The sequence below is a fragment of the Drosophila subobscura genome, chromosome E (assembly GCF_008121235.1).
Source record: "Drosophila subobscura isolate 14011-0131.10 chromosome E, UCBerk_Dsub_1.0, whole genome shotgun sequence".
Lineage (NCBI taxonomy): Eukaryota > Metazoa > Arthropoda > Insecta > Diptera > Drosophilidae > Drosophila > Drosophila subobscura.
Window position 1 is genome coordinate 15,561,607 of NC_048531.1, and position 23,269 is coordinate 15,584,875.

A 23,269-nucleotide genomic window follows, 5' to 3' on the forward strand; every position below is an offset into this window, starting at 1 on the left:
TTTGCTCTGGCATTTCCGTTTGCCATTTGATTTGACAGGACGCTTCTCTACTCTACTCTGAGTGTGCGTGTGTGTCCTGTGTGCTTGGCCCATAAATTTGTATTTCTCTTTTGAGAAGGAGAGAAGGAGCACTTCTGCAACATGTTTGCCTGTCAGCAAATGTCGTCCTTCTCGGCAAACAATTTGCCGCATCGCAGAAGGACAAAACGCATTTTTCCATCGCTCCTGTTTTTGTGCTATTTGTGCTGCTCGCCTCCTGCTACTCAAACATTATTGCAATTTGGTAAATATTGTAAAAATGTTTTACGCTCTGAGTGCTGCCCCATCGCTTTATGCAAATTAGTCGCAGGAACGATGCCGAGCATTCCGAATGTTAATTTGCATTTTCCACTGTTGTTCACCGCTCTCGGGGCTTGTTTGGCTCTGTCATGTTTGGCCTGCGGATAAAAGGGGAATTTTTATTTGCATTTAAATATATTACATACTTGTTAACCTTTTCCATCTAGCAGCGATGGTTCGGGGCTGGGTATCTCCTACTGGATAGCTAGCATTCTCCCACCACTTTGTGCGTCTGTTGGATGTCCTTTTGTGTGTGTTTCTCTCTCTGACTTTTGGGAATGCGTTCGAGTCGAGTGTTCTTTTTGTTCCTTGGATCCTTGAGCTACACAATGCAATGCACATTCTATAGTATTTTATTGTGTCTCTACTGCCAATCTGTCTTTTTTAATTGCGTTGAAAGACCGACTTGGCCGCAATCTTAATCTACTTTGATTGTGGCTACGCCTTGCCAACGTTTGTGGCTTTTCCCGCAAACTTTTCCCGACCCTCCCTAGCCCTCTGTGTGTTTGGTTTCTCTCTTGCTGCTCGTCTGCTTATTTGTTTTGACTTTAATTAAGTTTTATTATACAAATTAACACATGCGGGTGAAAAATCACAAACGCACACACACGAAACATAACCCTTGAGTTGTTCTCGGTCTTGTGTGTGTTGGTGTGTGTGTGTGTGTGTGAGTGTGAGTGTCTGTCTGTGAATATACATTTTTAATTAAATCATATTACTAAGTAAATAATTAAATAAGCCATGTCAATTTCATACGCCACTGACAGTTTAATAAACGGAAAACTTTTGCATATTGAGTAGGAGTAAATTGCCTCTAGCTCAACAGGCTGATGAATTCCATGGAGTTCAAATGTAGAATTGAATTGGATATCTTTGCACATGAAAGTGCAGTATAGTCTGTGGGATTTATAAACCGAAAACCGATACAATACTAATGCAGGATACATAAAAAAGTCAGCTTGCTAATATGATAGGAAAACAATTACTGAATAATTAATTTTAAAGTGCTCCACAACTAGCAGAATGGACGCATGAAATGAATAGCTAATCCAAATACTCTTTGCCGCTTTTATAGTTGAATTAAAAAGAAACTTCTATATTTTAAGTATTCCCCAAATGGAAACATCAATGGAACATTCGCTTAGAATCTGTTAAATGTATATTTTTTAGTGCTCTTCAGTATGTCACATTTCGTTTAGTATCGTATAAATATAAATATTAGTCAGGTAGGTAAACATGTATGTTATTTTTTAGCACACGTTTAAACATTAATGCAATTTAGCTAATTGAAAGTAACCTCATGGGGCCCATTAAATGATTGCCATCGCCATGGTGGGCCATCGTCGTCGTTGTCGTTGTCGTCATCAAAGCGGCGGATAAGCATTCTTGGCATAGTTCGCTGCCACACAATAGTTGCTGGCCCCAAAGAAGGAGCACATGCCGTTGCCGTTCGAAGGATTAGTCCCAAATCCCGCATAGCAATTCGTATAGTTCTGGCACGAGCGCAGCTCCAGCGGCGCAAAGTTGAGGGCATACGCCCCGGGTGGTGGCGGTGGCGGTGGGTGGCTCAAATTCGCATATTTGTGCATGTTATTGCTGAGCGGCGCTGGCACCAATTGCGGCGCATTGTCCAGCAGCGGACGAGCGCCCACGCTGCGCTCGTTACGCCGGAATTTGGCGCGGCGATTCTGAAACCAAACCTAGAAGGCAGGTGTTTAAAGTTCTATTAGTAGAGGCACGAAGGGGCTTTCGATATGGTGGACAGGATTAATCACTTTGAAATTATCCGTAGTTTGCAAAAAGCTTTAAAAAGTTGCCTTATCTTACCTGCACTCGTGCCTCGCTCAGATGCACCTTGGTGGCCAGCTCCTCGCGCACAAACGCATCCGGATAGTGGGTTCTCTCGAACACCTTCTCCAGGGCCGTTAGCTGGGCGGAGCTGAAGGTGGTGCGATTCCGTCGCGGTTTCCTCGAGTGTCCCGTCGAGAGTTGACTGGTGCAACCACTGGGGCCGCCACTGCCACCGCCACCGCCGCCTGCAACGGAAGGAAGAGCAATCAAGACGCCATTAAATTGAGAATTTTCTCTTTTAGTTTAGGGTTTTGGCTGGAGGTGAATGCAAAGTTGGTCGAATGCAGCGGCGCGTCGTAAATAATCGATAAGTGCCAACGGATATCAATTAATTTGGCAGCAGCCCCAGCCCCAGCCGCAGCCCTAGTCCCAGCAGCAGCTAAGAAATTTCGTTACTTTTATGGGTTGTCGAGAACACATAAAATTTTGCATTCCGTTTGATCCTTTTGCTGGGGTGCTGTGCTGGCTGGCTACAACGCTCTTGGGTGGTTGGGGGCAAGTTTTGGAGGTCATAAACAAATGGCATGAACCATAAAATATCTTTTGACGACATCGGCGGACAGCTGTATACTAATTTCCACGCTGGTACCGCTGCCACTGTCCCTCCTGCCACTGTCTCTGTTCGACAATCCAACAAACAAATTTACGATCTATTAATTAAAGTGAAATTGTGACATTAAGCGGTCGTAAGCGAGCTCCTCTAGCTACCGTTAATTGATTTTCCATTGAATTTTCTTTCTTGTGGAAATCGTTTTACGAAAAATATAATTCTCTTTCTCTTGAAAATGTCTATTCTGGTTATAATTGGGTATGGCGCCGCTGAATTTTCACAGAAATGTTTCATTTGCCCCAGTGGAATTAATAATTATTAACAGATAAGCTGTAGATAGTGGCAACTGGCTATTCATCTGCCATTTATTAGCCTTTTAATAATGTAAATTAAATGATCGGAGAGTGTTAATGGATATATAATCCATAGAAGCGATCGATAACTCTTTTGGAAACCATTCATGTTCGTTTTTTGATCGCTCTCCTGCTTTCCTTCTGTTTAAGGAACTCCACACACTCCCCAGACCCGCCTGCTCACAGGCGCTCCCCTGATTTCTAGTGATTCGTCAGCCAGGCAGGTCTTGTTTCTTGCTCCAGGGTGGCCCACCGCCATGACTGTCTCCATCAACAGCCCATGTACTGCTCCTACCCACGCCATTTGTCTCAATTTGTCAGCAAAGCTGTCCACAACGTTGGGAATGCATCGTAGATCAGCTCGGAGTACTACACCGAGACAAACTATACCAAAATAAAAGAGAAGAACAACCCAGAGATAAATGCAGCAACCCGCAGCAACCCATGTCCCCGGGGAGCGTGAGCTATGGGAGGAAGATATTTAATTTGAATTGCCAACGAGCGATAAAAAACAGTTGCAGCTTAATAAAAAACCAACAAATCGAAAGGGAAACCTCAATCAGATTTCCCTGAGAGATATACTATGCATGCAGGAAGAGAGAGAGGGGTACGTAACGTACTGAACTAGGGATGAGAACGGCATGTTAAAAAATCCAATGGAGCGACGAAAATAAACGCAGAGAGCGAAGCAGAGCAGAGCGCTGGGTGCGTGCTCCGTCTGGGAATGGTTACATCGGGCCTGGCCGGGCCGGGCCGGGCCTGGCGTTTTATATGCTCCACTTGGAAATTATAGTCGTGGACGCTGCTGCTGACGCCGCCGACTCGGGTTGGAGGGCGAAGAGGGAACAGGCCTACCCGTACCCGAGTTGCGTCCTCGGAGCGCTTCAAAGGCATGCGGCCACTGAGGGAATATCATGTCAGCTTTGATTACGTTTTGTCATGTTGACAATGTTGAAGTGTTGTCGGCTCGGAAATGTTTCCTCTGCCGCACAAAAAAAGAAGCAAAGTGAAAGCGAACACCAGCCGACGAGTAAGGGGAAAGCAGGCAGAAAAGTGTATGAGAATTGGTTACAAATTGAAAGAGTTGCGCGAGTTCCTGAAGAGCAATGGCATTAGGTCTTCATGCTGAATATATGACAACAGGCAGTAATATGTTGACAGTTTTGATTGTGGGTTGCATGGAGGTGCACGAGTGCATATGAGGGGGCACACAAGCGCAGTTGAAAAACTGCACGAAGATGACATTGCGAGGCGGTAATGTCATCGGCATAAATGTGCAAATGTCGCCCACATCTGGCACCTAATTGTCATCCATGAGTGGTCCGCACAAAGCACGCACGAACATCACTGCCGAGGAAAGCAAGAAAATAGACGTAGTACGTACATATACATATATATATATGTACATATGTACATATGTATATGTATAATGCGTCTATGATTATGCACTTGTGTGGTTAATGTCATAAAGTCACGGCTTCGCAGCTCGCACTGCAAATGGAATTATCATTTATGAATTAGCCCGAATATTCGCGCTAAGTCTCACAAATTACTGGAGCATATCTAACAGGATATCTGCGGTAAGACACCTTTGGCACTAGGCATTCCTTTGCACACACACATAAGTACTACTTATACATATATAGTTGATAACATTGAGGAATGAGGTAAATGGCAAACACTTAACGTTTAATCGCCTTAAAGTACATTTTGTGGGAGTGCTGCTGAGAAACTACACAAGAATCATCGGAACTTCTGTCATCTCTTTTCACGTTCTGGAACTTTAACTTACCGTAATTGTTACTGATTTCCATGGCCAGCTTGCCCTTGGCATAGGCATTGTGCTTCAGTTCGATGAGATTATCCACCGAGAATCGATGCATTTTTTCCAGATCCCTGACACTCCCCTCGCGATCATGCAACTTGTCCTCGGCCTCGAGGTTGTGCGGCGCATGCGATGGATAGGACTCACCGGAGGCTGTCAGTGGATGTGATCCCGTCGGGCCGTAGTAGAAATTGCTGTTTGTGCCGACGGGCAGCGAGTGTAATTGTGGCTGATAGTTCAACATGGCCAAACGAATCGATTTTCGGTTGTTCACTTTGCAATCAATTTGTAGAAACACTTGCGACAAATTACAGATTGATATTTGGGCGGGTATGCACTTGATTGTATTTGAGAGTCAAATTGAATTCTTTAGTTGTCGGCGCCAATTGAGCGATGATTGAATTAATTTCCTTTATTTGCGCTCGCCAAGATTGGGGGCATCCTGCGCGAACTTGGTAATTGGATTAGCACACAACACATAAACGAGTTAATTACGATAATTGTCGCGACGATACTAAACCGTGCCAAAGTCGTGTGCCCACTGAAATTAGCCTCAAAAGTCGAAAGAGTGTGTGCGCTGGCCTCGCTCAGCGATCCCAAAACGATCCCAAGATCTTGAGAATACGAAACATATGTCTGCGGGATCTTTGCTCTCGTTCTGACTGCACCTAATTATAGACGCAGATCTGCCATTGGTCTGCTGCTCCGATTTGTCTTGCCTTTCGCTCTATTCCATCCGACATTTTGGGGGCGTTGCCGTTGCATCGCTGGTTTATGTGTTCATGTATTAATGTATGTGGAAAATTGTTTGAAATACGAGGTGAAAAGTAGCAACAAGTTTTGGGCATTTAAGTAGCAATAAATACCAATTAGCCGGAGGGTTTGTCCACACACAGCACCCATTGTCCTGTATCCTGGCTGTCAACACAGTCACCGGCACTGGCACTGGCACTGGCACTGGCACATGGCCATGTGTGTGTGTTTGTGGCGTTGCTCCAATTTCGGTTTCGGTGCAGCGTGCAGGATGTGCATCTGAAGTAGTTTGTGCAACATCAGGGCATAAATCTTGGCACGCACACAATGTTTGTCATCTTTCCAGAGCTAATTTCCATAACCACAACATGTTGTTAATTTTCCCCCCAACAATATGATGCCCGAGGCGAGTGGATTGCCAACGATGCCATGCTGACAGTCGGAAGGAGGCTGCAACTGCTTAGCTAAGTGCATGTCTCTGGGATCCTTCAGTTTGTTCGTTCAGCTGTGTTTATCCTTACCTCGCAAGGTGTCTCATTGGGGTTTCTGTTTTCCATGTTGCTGTCAATCAATGTGTTTGCTGCTAGTTATCGATAGCGAGGTATGTACGTTGTCCCATGAAGTTTATCCCAAAATGTATAATGTCATGATTCCAATCAGTTTTCTGAATGTTCTGTATTTGGTGACCTTAACTATGTCTTGCCCGTAAACTGCACGACTTTAATCCACCATTTTCGTGACACACAACCCACATCAAGGTTTTATTTTAGACCTCCAACTATTCCGCGCAGCAAAAACCCCGAGTCATGCTCATTAGTCGACCAGGCATAAGCTCGCTATTAATATTCTAATGTTGTTGGCATACTCTCACTTTAGTTGGGGCTTTGTGAAAATGCCTTACATACATTTTCCCTTCCAAATTGAGCTGTCACAAAAGTTTATCCAAACTACTTGACACTTTGCTGCCGGTTTTTCGGCAATGTTCCCCACCTGCTGCAGGAGCAGGAGCAGAAGCAGCAGCAGCCAGGACTCAGTCTCGTCCGGTTCGCTTCTACTAAATTATCTCACGTTTTCGTGTGCGAAAAGTTCTTGAGGAATGTTGCGGCGTGTATTTTTAATAAAACTTCAAAGTTTTCTCCTGCTCTATATTCGTACTCTATCCCGCAAGCGTTTCTCTTTCCAAGCCAAGCTGCACTGGCTCTGCCACTTTATTCTTTCGCTTTTCGTTGCTGGAATTCTTTGTCACGAAGCATTTCTCGCGTGGCAGTGCTGTTGCTGGTGTTCTGCGGGTGTTATCCGTGTAATGTGGTTACCCGGGCAAACTTTGTGCCGGCGCAATTCTTCTTCTGGCAGTCAGAATTTGAGGAGACAGTTTTAATGTTGTCAAATGGCGGGAATGTAACTAAACTTGTCTGGCTCTTAGAAGGCAACCGGATGAGCTCAGGTAATGTCGATTATTATGTGATAAATATGTATGTACATGTGCTATGAGTGTTGCAATGTTTTTATACAATTACAACCTATACATGAGCTGTACATCATTCAGGGGAGTGGCTAAACCAGACTGACAGCTCTCCTAGTTTAACAATTTCAATTTCCTTTGAGGCAGCTTTGAGGGTAGCGCAGGGATTTGGCCAAGTTCCTTTGAAGTTCATGTTGTTTGTCGACAAAATGAATTTCACTTGACGGCGATTATGTGGCAAGCGTTTAAAATGTTGTTCTTTTTGTTGCTCACATCGCGAAAGTTTTGTAAAACATTTCCGATGTATTTCAGAATATTACCAAACCGACGTCGAAGCGGCAGCGAACCGCAGAACCAGCCATTGGAATAGCAAGAGCTCTACGGCAACGTCATGCATCCCGGTCCCGGTCCCCGGTCCCCGTTCCTCTTCCTGTCCCTCGTCTGTGTCAAGGGTGTCGTCTAAGCCCAAAATGCCAGACACGAATGGCACACGCTCTCTGACAGTATCCAAGAGAGGGCTCTTTCTGGGGCTGGGACTGGGCTGGGGCAGGGAGGTTCCTTCGGAAAGAGCTACAAGGGGTGCAAAAGTTTTGCCTAAATCACTTAACAGAAAACAAGTGTTGGCATGTGCCCCGCTCCGTCGGACTTCCTGCCCCTCTGGAGCAGTCGCTCTCTCTGAGGCTCTGTCTTCTCTTCCGCCCAGCAAAAATATCACAAAAGTTGTATGTAGGATAGAAACTTTTGTGGTACCCATTAGAGAATCAAATGCGGCGGGCTATGTTAGAATAAAGGAATAAATTACGAACATAATTATTCAATTAAATTCTGTAAATCAAAAAATTTGACTTACCTTCATCCTATAATTGTATCCGCTATTCAAAAACCTCTAGCTTTCACTGGGTATCAATCAATTATGCGTTTAGCTCTTAGTTTTCTTGGTGAAATCCACCAAAGTAGGTATCAGCAAGCACAACAGTTGATGGCAAATGGAAATAGTATCACAAAAAGAAAGAACCGGAAGCATCAGGCAGGCGTAACTTTTGCTTTTTTGATTTGCCACGCCCACTACACATTTTCGCTTGTCCACGTCCAATTTTTTGGGCCATTGCGTAAACAGAAAATCAATTACAGGGTGCATATGGGAGAAGAAGGTTGACAGGCGCCCAAAAGAGCAGCAGGTATGGGCTATGGTGATGCCCAGTGGCGAATACTCGTGGTACTCAGAGGTTGCTTGATTATATTTCATGTACTTTGATTTGATTGGGAAATATAGAGCGAGGAATCATAGAATTATAATATAAGGATTTGTTTGTTCGGGGAACACAATTTAAGGACTAAGAATTTAATTTAAGTCTGATAGCTGAGGACTGTACGCCCAACCGAAGCTGAAAATAGTTGATGGCCAATGAATGTGTATTGCCCCGTTGCAAACTTTTCAGCCCACTTGTCACTCCGAGGCTGCAACTGGCTACGCTAGGGTATCGGAAAGTAAAGGGGGATTTACATTAATTACGGCACGCAAAAGCTTCTTGACTTTTAATATGACATAGGCCTGGTAACGTACACTTTCGCCTACCCCGAATTCGGATTCATTTTCTCTGCCCTGCCACCATGCAAAACGCATGAATATTTCATAGGCCCACAGCAGCCCAGTGGCATTTGGTTGCAAGGGAGGGAAGGGCCAAGTTTAAAAAGCCAGGTTGAGAGAGTCTGGGGCCACCTCCAGGCCGCACTCCCGGTCAGATGTCCATTTAGACACTTACACACAAAGACGGACATGGGAGGATACGGTATGCCGAGCAAAGAACTTGCTGGTTCAGTTGTCGTCATCAATTTTTCACAGCTTTGACTAAGGCAAAAATGTGTGGGATTTTTCGATTTTTACTTCTTGCTTCTCTCTTAAATGGTTTGCATAATTCATGCATTTTTTATGCCAAACATTTGTATTTTTTGCTGGTACTCAAGTCCTCCACACTTCACTCACTTTTAGGCCGAGCTCTCCATTGAATATTTATTCAGCTGAGATTGAAACAGATTACTGGCCCCGAAATGGTTTGTCAATTGTTTGGTTGAGCCGCTGCTTAATGCATTTTAATTAGTATTTTCAGTGTGGGGCTCTAAAGCATTGCGTTCACTACAATAAAATGTTCTTTCATCAGTCTGTATGAACTCTGTGCTGGGAATTGGAATTAATTTTGCCGTGTTTCATGGCACCAGCAGAGAGAGAGAGGGGGAGGGAGATCAAAAACACAACCACAGAACACGAAAAATACCACAAAATGTGGTCAGTTCAACACACACAGATTTACCCCCCAACAGCATCATAATCCATACGTGCTGTGTGCTCTTCCCCTTCGCTCCGAATTTATGGAAACAAAATTTGCTTGCAAATTTGGCTTCCGAAAAATAGGTAAAGGGATAAAATGGTTCCTTAATGGAACATCTTATTAAGTAGAGCATATAAATTCTCTTCAATTTTCAATAATTTCTTGCGCATTCTTCGGCAATTTGTTCGTGAGGAATGACATTTTGTTGATTGAACATTTTCAATCGCGCACTCCGCTGTATTGTATTATCGTTGTTGCTCAGTTGTCGCTCAGTGAGCTGCACAGTCAGCGCCATTTAAATTTCACTCACGATTTTACCCGGATGAGCAGTGCACTGTGCGCTGTGCTTCTGCAGTGCTCCCAAGCAAGCAAACAAGCAAGAAAGAAATTACGCGAATTGAAAATCAACGGATGCGAAACGGATGTACGGGTACTCAGAGCCAGAACCCAGAACGAACGGTCTCCTCATCCTTATATACGTATATCCTCCTCCGCATCCGTCTTCTGCAGCTGTCAGTTGGTAGGAAAAACTGTCGCTGCAATCAGATGCAATTAGAGCTTCCAGTGCCTTATCAGAACGACAAAAGGGGCGGAGTTCGGCGAACGAAGTCGAATGGAAATTGACAAACAACGAAAAAAAAAGCGAAAGTGAATCCGCTCTCTATCTCTCAGCCCCCATTAGTGGATGACACTGTTGCCCATGCCAAGCATGTCAGCTGTGTGTAAGGCCTAGCGTATCCTTCCATTCCAGTTCAATTGATTTGGGCCAAGTTTTGGAGGAGTGTCGTTACAATGACTGGAAATGGCATTACCATAATGTGAAAGATTAACTATGAGTTCTGAATGGGTGAAGCTCTCTGATTTGTAATCGTTTTAAAGGGAAAAATATTTTTTTTTCTAAAGAACAAGTTTGAAGCCTCTTCAACGACTCTTTACAAAGCCGCAACACTTTTCCGAATATCAAAGAACACTTTTATTCTTGAAGGGTATCCCGTGAAAATATGAATGGAGTTCTACTTATCTTTTCAGTGGACTCAGTCACACGCCTGAGCTGCACTTCAGATCAGCCTTTGCCGCTGCAACTGTCGCATTGATAAATAAGATTACGACCACCAGTTGTGGTGGACAGTGGCAGACATGCTCATTATTTAAAAATGCACTTCGAGCTGCGTTCAGAACGAAGCCATCCATACATGTGCAACTGTGCATTCGCACAATAACCGACTGCGATGCAGGCCCAAATATTAATGAGTCGGTGTGCTGGCATGGCCTGAAGTTTCACAGAGAGTGAAAGATATAAATCATGGGGAAAGTTTTTGCTTCAGTGCTTGGGATACCTCGTATTTCATGCGGGGATTCCTTGGATGCCTTGGCGAAAAGCCACACGGCGATGGATTAGGCCAGGTCGAGATGAAATACGGCCCAGGAGCGTGAGCAGATTTCGGGGCGAACAGCTTTATGGGCGACCATATAAAAGGTGTGTTGTTCTTTCCCCTATATCTTCTTGTTGCTTTTTATGGCCCAATGTACCCACCGTACGCTCCCCGTCCCGCCCCATCCCGTTGCAGCCCTGAATGTCCATGCGCCCAAGTGTCGTTGGGCTGCCCGAAGTGAGCGTTAGATGGCGCCAGGTGTGTGTACATTAAAAGCCATAAAAAATTCATAAAATGCAGTTCACACGCCGAAACCAAAAAGACCGCCACATATCCACAAATACGAGTACAGAACATACGATTACTGTACGAGGAAAGCATCCAGCCAGCTGAGTGTACACAAAACATAAATTTTAAAGTCCATAAAGAGTGTTTACGGGTCCCGTACACACGTGAGAACATCTGCATATGAGCACAAAACTAAGCCGAGCGGTGAATCCTTACTTACCTTATAGAGCACATCATTACCGATTAAGAACTAACCTTGAGCCGCTTAATAAAACCCTTGCGAAAGTTGGTAGCTAGTTGTGAGAGCTCGGAGGGATGGCATTTTCCCAGCTTAATTCTGATTTTCAATTTACTTCGTCTCAGGGGCAACCGAAATGTCATCTTATGGCTCACGTACGCGACATTTGCCAATTGCTGCGAAATTGCACACAAATTATATCAATCTCGGAGCGTAATCATTGAAAACTTATCAATTTTGGCCGAGACCCAGCCACAGATTCCGCTGCCAGACATACATACATCCGATCCAAGTCGCATTTCGCAGCGAGATGTTGTAAAAATGTAAGAAAATCAAATATTTATGATTCCGAGTATGTTTGAGCACAATTTCGCTGCTGTAAAAGCTGCCGGTGGTGGGGCTGGGCCTGGCCTGCCTGCGGCAAAAGTAAACTACAAAAATTTTCCTTTTTCGGCTGCATTTCCGTTTGCCTTGGCATTTGGATTTATGAGCGTGGCGTTTGAAAATTCAATTTAATTTTCATTTTTTCGTGCTGCTGCTGCTGCTGCTGATGCTGCTGCTGGTGCTGGGAGCTGCTGCTGTCTCTGTGCTCTGCTGCTGTGGGATTTCCTATGAATTTTTGAGCCTCTCCTCCTTTGCATATTTTGTAAGTTATGGTTAGCCGAGAATTGTGTTAGCTGTGGCGGCATACAGATTCCTCTGAGCCGCGAAAATGTTATTTCATCTTTTTTATTTTTTTACCAAATTATCTGCACAAGAGACCACATTAGAGCAGTCCTAAGATCTGGTTTTTACAGCATCAAAGCAGAAGGAAAGTAGAATAAGGACTACTGTACTACAGGCCTGTCCATTTTGGAATCTATGGACAAATAACTTGCAATCTAGGATATTTATTTTAGTAGTATCTTAATGGAATAAAACGCTTTGTACGCCAATTGCCGCAACCATCTTCTGTGCAGGCAATATGGCAATTTGATTCTTGTTCAATCGATAAACTCTACTGATGCTGAGAATGTTTCATTGTTAACCTAACCATCCTTCCCATTTCCATTTCCATTTCCATTTCTCTTCACATTCCCACTTCAAGTGCTTCCTCTCCGATGCTGTTAGTTTTAGCTGTCGAGCTTCGAGATTCGAGAGGAGTTGCAGCAGCAACTGGCAATGCATTATGCTGAAATGTCTCTAGTTCCATCCGTTTCACCATCCATCTGACTGTGTGTCTGTCTGTCTGTGCTGTCCGATTGTCTCGCTGCCTGTCCCGATGTTGGCACTGCATATTGTGCCCCGGCTGTCGGGAGACGGATTAAATTGCGACTTATGCTAAGCGGATGGGACTGCGAGGGCAAATTGAATGGAAGCTCGTTTATTTTGCTCGTCTTGCGGCAAAGCATTGATGCTGTCACTGGATTTGTCACTGTCGTTCGAATCGTTCTAGCTGTGTCGAAGTTTCCAGGCTTATAAATGCCTGGCAATTGGCGACACAAAGGAATCCCGGCCAGCCAATTTCCATTACCCACTGCTGCGAGACCGATATACCCTCGGGTAGTGCATGAAACGGCCATTATCGCTTTTGCTTGGCCACAATTACACATTCCATTGGTACCATCACTCGCTCAGATGCAGATTAAGTGTCCAACCCAGCAGTGGACATTCGTCGCTTCCACAGTCCCATCATTGGTGCCAAAGAGCTATTCCTTGTTACACCCGATACTCGAAGAGTTATGCAAGGGGGATATCAGATTTGTGGTGAAACATTTCTTGACCGGCATCAATAGTTGAATCCTTGTCTGTCTGACTTTCCGTCTGACTTGTTTCCTAGCTTCATCTTTGGTTCGTTTCGTTTCGGTTTGTTGTAGTGGAGTGTTGTGATGTAGTGCAAAAATTGCAGAGCAAAAAGCTTTACTCTCTTAATACCTTTCTACACAGAGTTTTTGGGTTATTTTATATTTGTGGCTACCCATTTCCCATAAAGTATAAATATTCTTAACGTGATCAAAAGCCGTCCGTCTGTCTTAATGAGCTCCTCTTTCCTTCTCGTATCCAGTTGATTTTACCCTGGTATAAGTGTTCTGAACTTCCCATTGAATCAATAGAATGGAATGGATTATAATAGAGTTTGCCACGGACACAAAGCGGCCGCGTTCCATCTTAAAGAGACCCATAACATAGAATTCCAGAGGGTTTTGTGCCAGCTGCAGTTGAAAGCTCTCAAACTGCAAAGGAAAAGTAAACATTTTAAAGGGGATTTTCGATCAAAGGCCAAAACCTACCGATGCCTCCAAGCGTTCATCCAACTCCCCGCCAAATACTGTTCGCTCTTCCAGTATTTTCGCCATCTCTGCATTGGAGTCCAGTATGGAAAAGCCAATAAAGATGGTTATAAAGTTGTCCGCATAGTAGAAGGCGATGGAGATGACTATTAGCAGCAGTCCCCAGTGTGAGGCGGCTAGTCCGGAAGTGTTGTACCTAAGCGTGCAGAAGGCGAAGTAAATGTTGCCCATGGTGGAGAGGTAGTAGACGATGGTCATGCTGAAGATCTGTATCTGGAATATCTCCGACATGCTGTCGACCAGCGCCTTCAGCTCGGACTGTGTCTCCGCTATCCTATCCAGCCGATCGGACAAGGCGCAGCATTTGGTCACAAATACCCCTCCCCGTCGATTGCTCTTGCCACAGAGGGTCTGGGTCTCCCTCAGCAGCTCACGGAGTTCCCGTTTGATCAGTTTATAGTGGGCCTTGACCTGCATTATGGCCGTATAATACTGGGCCACGATCATATCGAATATGGATGCGAATGTGCACCAGACCACCATCTTGAGGGCTAGAGCCGGGCCGGGTGTCTCGCGAAGCGCGTTCAGGTCCAATACGATGTGCAGACAGTCCGACATAAAGGCGAATACAAACTTCACGATGAGCTCCCGGCTAAACAGAGGTATCAGTTCAGGCCTCTCTTGAATCGAGCGGGATAATAGATTCCAAAGGCGCAGGATTTTGCCACGGTTTCGCCAACGACTCACCAACGTGCCCAGAACTGCACAATGCCGCACCGCAGTCACCAGCAGGAAGACATACTCGTGCAGGTATTTGCCTCTGTTAATTTTCCAGATTGCTGTTTCGTCGTGAAGGAGCTGGAACGATAGCAGCCAAATCACACTTATGTTGTGTACCACCGCCAGGATCGTGGCTCTGCGGGTAAACTTCGCTCGGCCTGTGCGCGAGTCCACTTCAAAGTTAAGCACTCCCATGATTCGACCATAGAAGTAGACAAAGCGCTGGAGTAACCAAACTATGTCAGCCATAGTGCACAACTAAAGGAGACTGGATGGAGGAGTTACAGTTGCGGTGGACTGGCAGGCAATCCATCCAATCCAATCAATATCATGATGACATGACCTGGGGGAGCAGGCTAATGGGCTGACGATAAATTGCATCAGACACACAGGCACACAAATGGTTTATTCAATAGTTCTGCATATCGTATTGTATGAGAAGTACAGAGTTGATTAAAATAGAGTTACCCACGTCAAAAGCCGAGGAGCGATTTAATCGAAATAGCCCAAAACATTTTAGATTCAACGGATTGCGGGCTAGACTTAGCTCGAAGCTATCAAACTGAAAGCAAATGAAGGTCAGGATAGGATAGTTGGTGCCAGAACTCATGGCCGCACTTACGGCCGACTCCAGTCGCTCATCCAGAGAGCCCGGAAAGAGGTTTCGCTGCTCCAGAAGCTTGTGCATCTCCTGATGGGCATCCAATAGATAGAAAACATTGTACGAGTTGATGACGCAATCAATATAGTAAAACATAAAGAAAATAGCCGACGCCACCATTCCAAGCTTCGACCAACTCTGTGTCATGCCACTGTACTTGTATAAGCTAAACAATATGTAGATGTTTGCCACGCTGGTCAGGTAATAGGTAAGGCACAGGCATAAAATTTGTAGTTCATAAATCTTCGACATGCCCTCGATCAGCGCCTGTACTTCGGACTGGGTTTGGGCGATTTCATCCAATCGATCGGCCAGGAAACAGCATTTCGTGATAAAGACTCCATTTCGACGCTTCCGCATAGGTCCCAGAGATTGGGCCTCGCCGAGCAAAGCTCTCAGCTGCCTGTTAAGAAGTATGTAATGGCCGCGCGCATTTCCCAGTGCAAAGAAATACTGCGTTATAGCCACATTCATAATGGCGGTCACAGTCATTACACCCCAGATGCCAAGCAGCATTGAAATGGTGAGCTTATCCCACACCGTCAAAATGGCTACCAGAAACTGCATAATCTCGGCCACAGAGGCTACAAAGCACTTTGAGATGAAGCCACGGCGGCAGAGCCGCATAACCTCGGGGCTCTGCAGGAACAGGCGGCGAAAACAGCTGATGAGTCGTATATACCGACGACGATGATACCAGCGACTTGCCAAGGCAGCCAGAGCACAGGATACACGCAGCCATGAGACGATCATGAAGACACTTTGATGCAGCGAACTGATATCTTTCCACAGTTCAGACTTTATTTTGCTTGGCCCAAAGTGGTGCGCCAGAATGGATATCAAGAACAGGCTTGCAAATGCCGAATAGATGGTTGCTCTTCTCGTAACTCGCGTTCTACCCGTCTTTAAGTCGACCTCAAAGTTGAGCGTACCGGTAAAGCGTGCATATAGGTAGCTGATGCGCACCCAGAATTTCACTAGGTCTACCATTGCGAAACAATAAATGTGAACTGGTTTTGCCTGGACTGTACTTGGGCGGAGGCTAATGAACTGATGTTTGGCTGAGATCCATTAGGGAAAGTGATGAAAGCAAACTATCTGGAATCAGTCAATTTATTGAATGAGTTTAGGCTGTGGTGTATCCATGAACAGTACGTGCAGATCGTGAAATAGAGAAGCTTACCTGATAATTCGTTCAGATATATTCATAAAATAAGGACAACTTTGCACAAACATTTCATAGAAAAACTATTATTCCAATGGTTTCATTGTACTCCCCCCTACGCTTGTTACTCGACCACAGATGGATTGTGGTACCCCCACATGACCTACCCTCTGGGCGAAAGTCTGTGCAGAGTGTTAAACATCTTGCGTTGGCTTCTTGTTTGCAGTTTGATTCCACGGTTCATAGCTTGACAAACATGGCCCTGTTTCGAGAGGACAAAGATGTCAGCGACGACGAGGCTGAGGATGAGGATGAGGCTAAGGATGGTGCTGCTGATGTTGCACCAGCGAAATTCTATGCCCGTAGAATGTTTACTCAACACTTATTTTTAGTGAAAAGCCCGCAGCTGCAGCAGCATAGCAGCGAGGTATAGGTATAACCCTCTCTGAAAGGCACACATAACTGAAACTGAAACTTCGACGTGCACTCGTCACTCCCCGTTCTCAAGTGCATATTAAACACAGCACAAGAAAGCGAGAGGAAGCCCCTCAGGTCCTCAGGTCGCCATCTGTGGCTGATGTCAGCGATGTCTCGAGAGTTTTGCCAAAGTGCCAAAGGCCATCCAACCAAAAATGCAAGTGTCGCTCAGTGTCAGTCCTGCTTTAAATATCATCGCAAATTTTGTCCGGCCAAGTGGGTCTTTAATTTCAATTTATTATGGCCACATCACCAGGCTGGGAAATCCGAATGAATTTTTATAGTTTTGCATTTGTCATGCTGTCAAACGGCAGGATACGAAAAAAAAATGTGACAACTGCAACAAAAATGCAATTTCGCGCATGGCGGGTGTCAAAAATGTTGTGAATTTAGGCGACAAATCAAATTTCAAAAAAACCATACACACACACACACCAACCCACCCACACTCATACAGATTCGCATCTCACAAATGCGACCGCCATGCAAAAACAGGAAACGGATGCGGATTGAAAATGGTTTCTGATTGCATGGAAATGCAATGCAGCACTCAACCAGAATGTGTTGCATAGCTGCGGGTAGCACCAGAAATCGCATGACGTCGGACAGTTGATTAAGAATAATTCCGTTATTATATCATTGAATCGAAATAGGATACCACGAACATGAGTCATAGGATGCATAAATGCCAGTCTAATTATGTACCCTGGCAGAGCCGGCTAAATATAACTTTTAGCATTTTTTTTTCAGACAGTTCAAACGTTTTCCCAGAAAAGCTTCAGTTTCTTCTTGACATTTATGAAACTTTGCTGCCTGCCACCCGACTCAGTCGCCTCTTTGACATTCGTCTAAAGTTGCCGAAGTCATCTTGAAAATTGAATTCCCTGCAACTCGAGTGCAGACGCCATTAATTAATATAAATGACGACAGTTTCTAATGTTTATCCTCGCGCTGGTGCTCCAAACTACCTCCTAATCACCATCTGCGGCATCTAAACTCACATCCTCGTGTGGTTGGCTGAGGGACAACCACATTCACATCACCGTTTTTGGTTTGGTACGGGGGAAATGTCGCGTTTTGTGTGGGCGAAGGAACATGTCGCGTTTGTTGGATGTCATTAAAAAAAAATGAAGCAAAAGTGCCTCTTACATTACAACCCATAATTTTCGCATATTAGTTGGGAGTTGAGTCGAGTGGTGGGAACTCGACTGCCAGGAGACTCTGTGCGGGAATCATATGCACTTGACATGCAATTGCGTGCCAAGAGCCTCCCCTACCCCAGCGAAGGACGAATGACGACCGAGCACTAAGGAAGAACGTTGGCAAATTCGCCTGGTTGAAAATTAAAACATTATTCATAAGCAGACATCGAAGGGGACTACTACGAGGGCGGAAACCATGGATACCCCACTAATGGCATGCTACCCGAATCCCCACCGCCCCTGGCTGGGTGGATGCAGCGAAGGGGACCTCTGTCTGGCCGTTGCTTTTACAACTATTCAGGCACTAACGAGTCCGAAGCTTTGGTAATTGTAAACTACGTGCCCACAGCTTAGTCGTCTGGGGCTCCACCTCACGACTGCCAACTCTCTGTGGGTTCGAGTGGCTTCGAGTGGCTTCGACATCTTGAGTGGGCCTGAATGTAATCAAGAGCGATATCAGCGACTCCCGTGTGAGTTTCTAATGAACTGGCGTGCCAGAGGTTCTTAGTTCTTTGCTTCTGGTCCAATTTATTGAGCCATAAAGGTGTCAAAACGTCTACTCTTCTCACCTTACAGCCATATTCGTTCATTGTGAATAATTAAGAAGACGTTTGCGTGTGGCTATCCCTTCGGCCTCGGGTTTCCCTCCCAGGCATCGCCATAAAAAAATCTCATTAGCCCAAATGTGTATCATAATGACTTTCCATTTGCCTTTACCATGGACTCTTATCCTCTGAGATGGTTTCTCTGTGTTTCCTTTTTGCAATGTTTGAATTGGGTTTGGTAATTCATTAAATGAATGAAGGTAAATGAATGAACATGGGAATGGGAATCGGATTGGGTATGGGGTTAGATTTCGTTAGTTAATCATTGACTGGAGGATTAGAGCTGCTGCTTGGGAAATCATTAAGGAGTTTGCTTTTGCTTTCGTTGTAGTTCAGCTTTGAATGAGGATTTCACATACAAAATGCAATAAATCCTATTTTAATCCTATTAGGAACTTATGCCAAAAAACTGTTAAACTATCTTTTCAGGATATTTTGTGAATTCGACCAAAAATTACAGATTTCAAAACACTGTTCTCGTATTTTCGCCGTTTTATGTGCATTAGCTGACTGTTACTTCATCATCATTAGCCGACACCCTATACCCTACCACGTTCTTTCATCCCCGGAGGCGTGTCTGCTTTAATTACATGCTAATTATCCAAAACTGACTCGGCAGAATTCAGCATAATGAATTGCACTTATTCTTGTTGTATAATTTTTGTGGACCTAATCCCTCTGCGTCTGTGTGTGGGCCTGATTAATTTCGCTTTAAAAAATAACCCCAAAAACATCTCTTCTTTTATTATCGAATAATGAACGCTGCAGAACTGAGTCAAGTCCATATGTTTTGGGGTTAAAGGAATGCAATGAAGGAGGAATAAGCAGTCAGAAGTGAGTACAATTCACAGCCAAAATGGGATCAAGTTGTGGTTAGACTTGGGCTCGAGTTGTCCTCGAGTTCTTGTCCGGACATGGCTTCTGTTCGATTTGCGATGCTTTTGTGGTCAGTGTGAAGGATGTGGCTCTGTGGACCCTTTTCAGGCATCGTGTGAAATATGCGGAGCACTCGGAACACTCTTTCTACTTCTGGTCCTGCTGGAAACTTTTGTTGTTTGTTGGTCAAATTGTCGTAAATTAGTTTTAACACCTGACTGAGTGGCTTTCGAGGATCTGTGTGTGGGTGCTTATGTGTGTGCGCACATGATGTCTGCATGGGTCTCTATGTGTGTGTGTTTGTGGGAGTTTTTCGATTCGCATTCTCTCAACAAGTTTCCGGGCCACTTTGTCTGTCAGTCCTTCCTGAGGATTGGAATTAAGGAACCCTTTTGTAGTTCGGTTGCCATTGTGTTCGAGTTCTGACCTTGCCATCTGGCTTGTGGTGGTGTGAAGTTAATGTAATCGGCTTTGTTTAGCCATAAACTATGTGTGAACATGGATTTTCAATTAAATTTAATGCGCAAAATGTTGAGACTTCTGCTAGCCATTGGCTTCAGATAAAGGTGTTGCCCAGAGTCAGTGTACGAGCATGTCTGTTTTCCGTAAGTGGCTTAAAGAGCTTCGACATGGGTTTTGGTCTTTGCGGAAGTCTCCTACTTCCTTCCTTCCTTGCCTTCCCTTCCGCCATATGCTATTTATATATTCACATTGAAATTCCATCTTTTTGGGGAGCGGCTTCTCGATTATTCGCTTTCTGCCTCATCATTAATTACAATGTACTTTCAGGGCTGACTTTCCCAGTGACTGACTTGACTTCGCACCCTCTTTCGCATTTCTTTTTGATTTGAGTTCGTCGTGTGTTGCGGCCGCCATTTTCCTGGCATTCAGTCATGCACACAACCATACATACACACGTATATACGTACATACATATGAACATATGTACATGTGTGCATTTTTCATTTCCGCCATGTCGTTGCGGCATTTCCGTTCATTTTTCACATATTTTTACGCCGGCGAGACGATGACTTCACATGCGTCTGTGTATATGTCTGTGAGCCTGTGTGTGTGTGTGTGGTTGGGAAAATTAAAACTTGCCTTTTTTTCGGTGGCTTGCAATTCATTTTTCATGTCACCAGCTTCTTTAGAGCTCCTTTTTCGCTGGGTTTTACTTTAAAGCTTTTGGTAATCCTTTCAGAAATTACATTTTCTCCTTTCTCTGCTTTTCTCTGACTAAACAACATTGTCAATACTCTCCGAACAATGGTGGTGGAGCATTCGTCTTAAGCGCCTCACCTGAGCGTCCCATCCAGGGTGAAGAGCTTGTGCAAAATACCCCAGAGTGAGGTCTGATTTGGTAGCCAAGGAACGGAGGCGAGCGGAAAAGTCATAAACCACTCAGTGGCCAACTGAAAGTACCACAAATATTTGCCGCTAACCAACTTGCCAGCAAATCTCTCTCCATCTGCCATATCCCCAACTCCCAACTCCCAACTCCTAGCTCCCAGCTCCCAGCTCCAACCTTTCTCTCAGAGTCTGTCCGATCTCTCTACATCTCACGTTCGTTTAGTTTTGCTGGTTTTATGTGCTTTACTCTTTCGTCTTTTGATATATGGCCAGTGCAGGCTCCGCTTTTCCACGTTTCCACCTTTCCAAATTGCCTTTTTTTTCGAGGTTACGGGCAGCAGAGAAGGGTTCGGGTCTCTGTGTGCGTGTGTGTGTGTGTGTGTAAAACCGAAAGTGCTGCCATTTATTTTATTGCCACCTCAAGAGCTGGAACTCCTCGTAGAGACTTGCTTCTGGCTACTGGCTTCATCCAGCTGTCCCATCATCTCCCTGCCAGCCCTATCCATGCCCTGCCATCCCGAACCGCTGCGAGTCTCGACAGCCACGGCAATGAGTAAAAACTTTGAAAGCTGCCATAAAATAAACTGAGACCAAAACCCAACGATGGACCAACAAAAAAGTACCGGTATAGTGGAAAAAAAAAACATAAACGAGGAGAAAAGAAAAGTGACCCAAATGTTGTATTTTTACAGTATTTGGATTTGTGGAGAGTTTCGTGTGTTTTTATGATGGGATTTTAACGAAATTTGCTTGTCTGGCATAGCGATTGAACAGTTGTGCTGTCCACAAGCGAGTGCACATCCTTCAAGCCACCCACTGACCATCCAGCAGCAGGTGATGGCCCTGGAATTGCACTGGTCCAGAGCTCTGCTCTGATGGGTTTCTGTGTCAACGGGGTTAGCGTAATGGGAAGCTTATTAGAGGCAATCTTCTGCAGTTGTCAGCTCGTTGCCCTGGCCAACGATTGACCTTAGGGCATCGAATGTTTGATTGCTAGCGGCGCTTGGTACTTGTAGTGGAAATTCCGTGATGCGATTTAGATTTTAAGTGCGGTGTAGAGTCGATTCTTGATAGAATGGCCAATCTTTACCAGATCTTAATCTGAATTGGAGTACGATTCGCTGCCTAAGTCCTTGCTAATTTATTATAATCTGATTTTAAAATACTTACACAAGTTTTATTTCAAGTTTTGCCACAAATATACCCGTCCTTGATGGTTGGTTTTCAATCTGTAATGTCCTGCAATACCAGTCCAATGTCGTCTCGACTCCTCTCTTTGATGCACTTTACTAACTATTTCCTTTTGGGGTGCAACTTTGTGATGTGACTTTGGAGAGGAGACCAAAAAATAGATGATGTGCTTTTTGGGCTAATGAATTTGTTTAAAACTCTGCCCCAAAAAAGTAAAAGTTCTGCTCTAGAGCTTTCAATATATAATACAAATATTCCTTATACACCAGCACAAACACACACACACACACGCACACAGAAACCACCTCAACCATAATCCGGAATGAATAAAAAGGAGAAACAATTTTACGGTTTTTGTGTGGCCAAGTTGGTTTTGAAAGTGAGTTTTGTGCCAGCTCATGGGATCATTGTTTTTCGGGGAAATGGCAAAGTAGGGGAAGTGCTTAACAATTTAGAAGGCCCTAATTGACAGCATTAGGATCCGGGAAAATTGACAGGCCCCCGAGTCGACGAGGCTCGTAAGTATGCTTTAAAATGTTCTCGGTTAGTTTTTTTTTCTTCTCCCATTCTCTCTGGCATCAGCTCAAACATTTACAAATATTTTATGAGCACTTAACTTGGGGCACTCTCACACACGCAGCCAAGGGGAGCCGGCGACGCGGAGTGTAAGGTGTATGGGATATGGGGAGACACGCAATAAAAAGTCAGCAACTGCTTGACAAGAGCGTGGTGGCAGGATGGGGCTCGGCTCCTATTCGAGATAGGGAAGCGAGAGCGGGAGCTTTTGTGAAGACAAAACTTGTTCGTGCTCTGCTCCTGGCTGACTCTACTCCTGACGTTGCCTCTCAGAAGGATGATGAGGATGCTGCTTGCTGATGGTGATGTCGATGATGACGATGCAGCATGACATGTTTGCCAAGTCCTAAATGAAATCAATTTAATAAGCTGTCAATAATGCAGCGCAGCATAAGAGAAAAGAAAAATGCGCTAAGTGAGCGCACATTTAAGTACGTAGAATGTGCGCTGAGTGATCCACTCAAATGCACTGAAAATAGAGAGCACAAATTATTTCTTTGCCACTGACAGGAATGTAGATGGGAGGATGGAAGGAGAAGCTGCACCGTGTATCTCCTTTATCCATAACTTTCTTCAAATCAAATAGACTCCCTCTATCCAATGAATTAATTGTATTAAGTTTATTTCCTTTTGAGATATAAGAGAAAATTAGTTTATTCGGTACAGACTTATTTCCAAATTGATACTTGACAGTCGTGAAAAGTTGCTGTAAATATATTTGCTCTTCACTGGGATCATCAAATCATCCAGATAAACT

At 44.6% G+C, this 23,269-nt stretch overlaps 3 protein-coding genes across 4 annotated transcripts; all 3 read right to left on the reverse strand.

The window, feature by feature from the left end:
• Positions 1 to 1,517: 1,517 nt before the first annotated feature.
• On the reverse strand, positions 1,518 to 5,444 carry LOC117890575 (paired mesoderm homeobox protein 1). 2 transcript variants are annotated; one of them, XM_034795513.1, is made up of 4 exons: positions 4,886 to 5,444; positions 3,266 to 3,269; positions 2,167 to 2,356; positions 1,518 to 2,039 (listed from the first exon to the last, which is right to left on the reverse strand). In XM_034795513.1, exons 1-4 carry the CDS (start codon positions 5,160 to 5,162, stop codon positions 1,704 to 1,706), a joined length of 807 nt encoding a protein of 268 aa, XP_034651404.1. In that variant the 5' UTR covers positions 5,163 to 5,444; the 3' UTR covers positions 1,518 to 1,703. The 2 variants fall into 2 exon arrangements, with proteins under 2 accessions (XP_034651404.1, XP_034651403.1); XM_034795512.1 differs by lacking the exon at positions 3,266 to 3,269 and having other exon boundaries at positions 2,167 to 2,375.
• A 7,927-nt stretch (positions 5,445 to 13,371) lies between these two features.
• LOC117889797 (putative gustatory receptor 59c) lies at positions 13,372 to 14,658 on the reverse strand. Its single transcript, XM_034794273.1, has 2 exons — positions 13,630 to 14,658; positions 13,372 to 13,572 (listed from the first exon to the last, which is right to left on the reverse strand). Exons 1-2 carry the CDS (start codon positions 14,656 to 14,658, stop codon positions 13,372 to 13,374), a joined length of 1,230 nt encoding a protein of 409 aa, XP_034650164.1.
• Positions 14,659 to 14,818: 160 nt separating this feature from the next.
• LOC117891678 (putative gustatory receptor 59d) lies at positions 14,819 to 16,060 on the reverse strand. The gene is made up of 2 exons (XM_034797253.1): positions 15,032 to 16,060; positions 14,819 to 14,971 (listed from the first exon to the last, which is right to left on the reverse strand). Exons 1-2 carry the CDS (start codon positions 16,058 to 16,060, stop codon positions 14,819 to 14,821), a joined length of 1,182 nt encoding a protein of 393 aa, XP_034653144.1.
• Between the last annotated feature and the right edge of the window lie 7,209 nt (positions 16,061 to 23,269).

Coding starts and splice junctions, on each gene's coding strand:
- LOC117890575 (XM_034795512.1), bottom strand. CDS start 5,162: ATGTTGAACTATCAGCCACAATTACACTCGCTGCCCGTCGGCACAAAC. Junction 2,376..4,885: donor GGAAATCAGTAACAATTACG/GTAAGTTAAAGT, acceptor CTTCCGTTGCAG/GCGGCGGTGGCGGTGGCAGT. Junction 2,040..2,166: donor TGAGCGAGGCACGAGTGCAG/GTAAGATAAGGC, acceptor CCTGCCTTCTAG/GTTTGGTTTCAGAATCGCCG.
- LOC117889797 (XM_034794273.1), bottom strand. CDS start 14,658: ATGGCTGACATAGTTTGGTTACTCCAGCGCTTTGTCTACTTCTATGGT. Junction 13,573..13,629: donor ATGAACGCTTGGAGGCATCG/GTAGGTTTTGGC, acceptor TTTCCTTTGCAG/TTTGAGAGCTTTCAACTGCA.
- LOC117891678 (XM_034797253.1), bottom strand. CDS start 16,060: ATGGTAGACCTAGTGAAATTCTGGGTGCGCATCAGCTACCTATATGCA. Junction 14,972..15,031: donor ATGAGCGACTGGAGTCGGCC/GTAAGTGCGGCC, acceptor ATTTGCTTTCAG/TTTGATAGCTTCGAGCTAAG.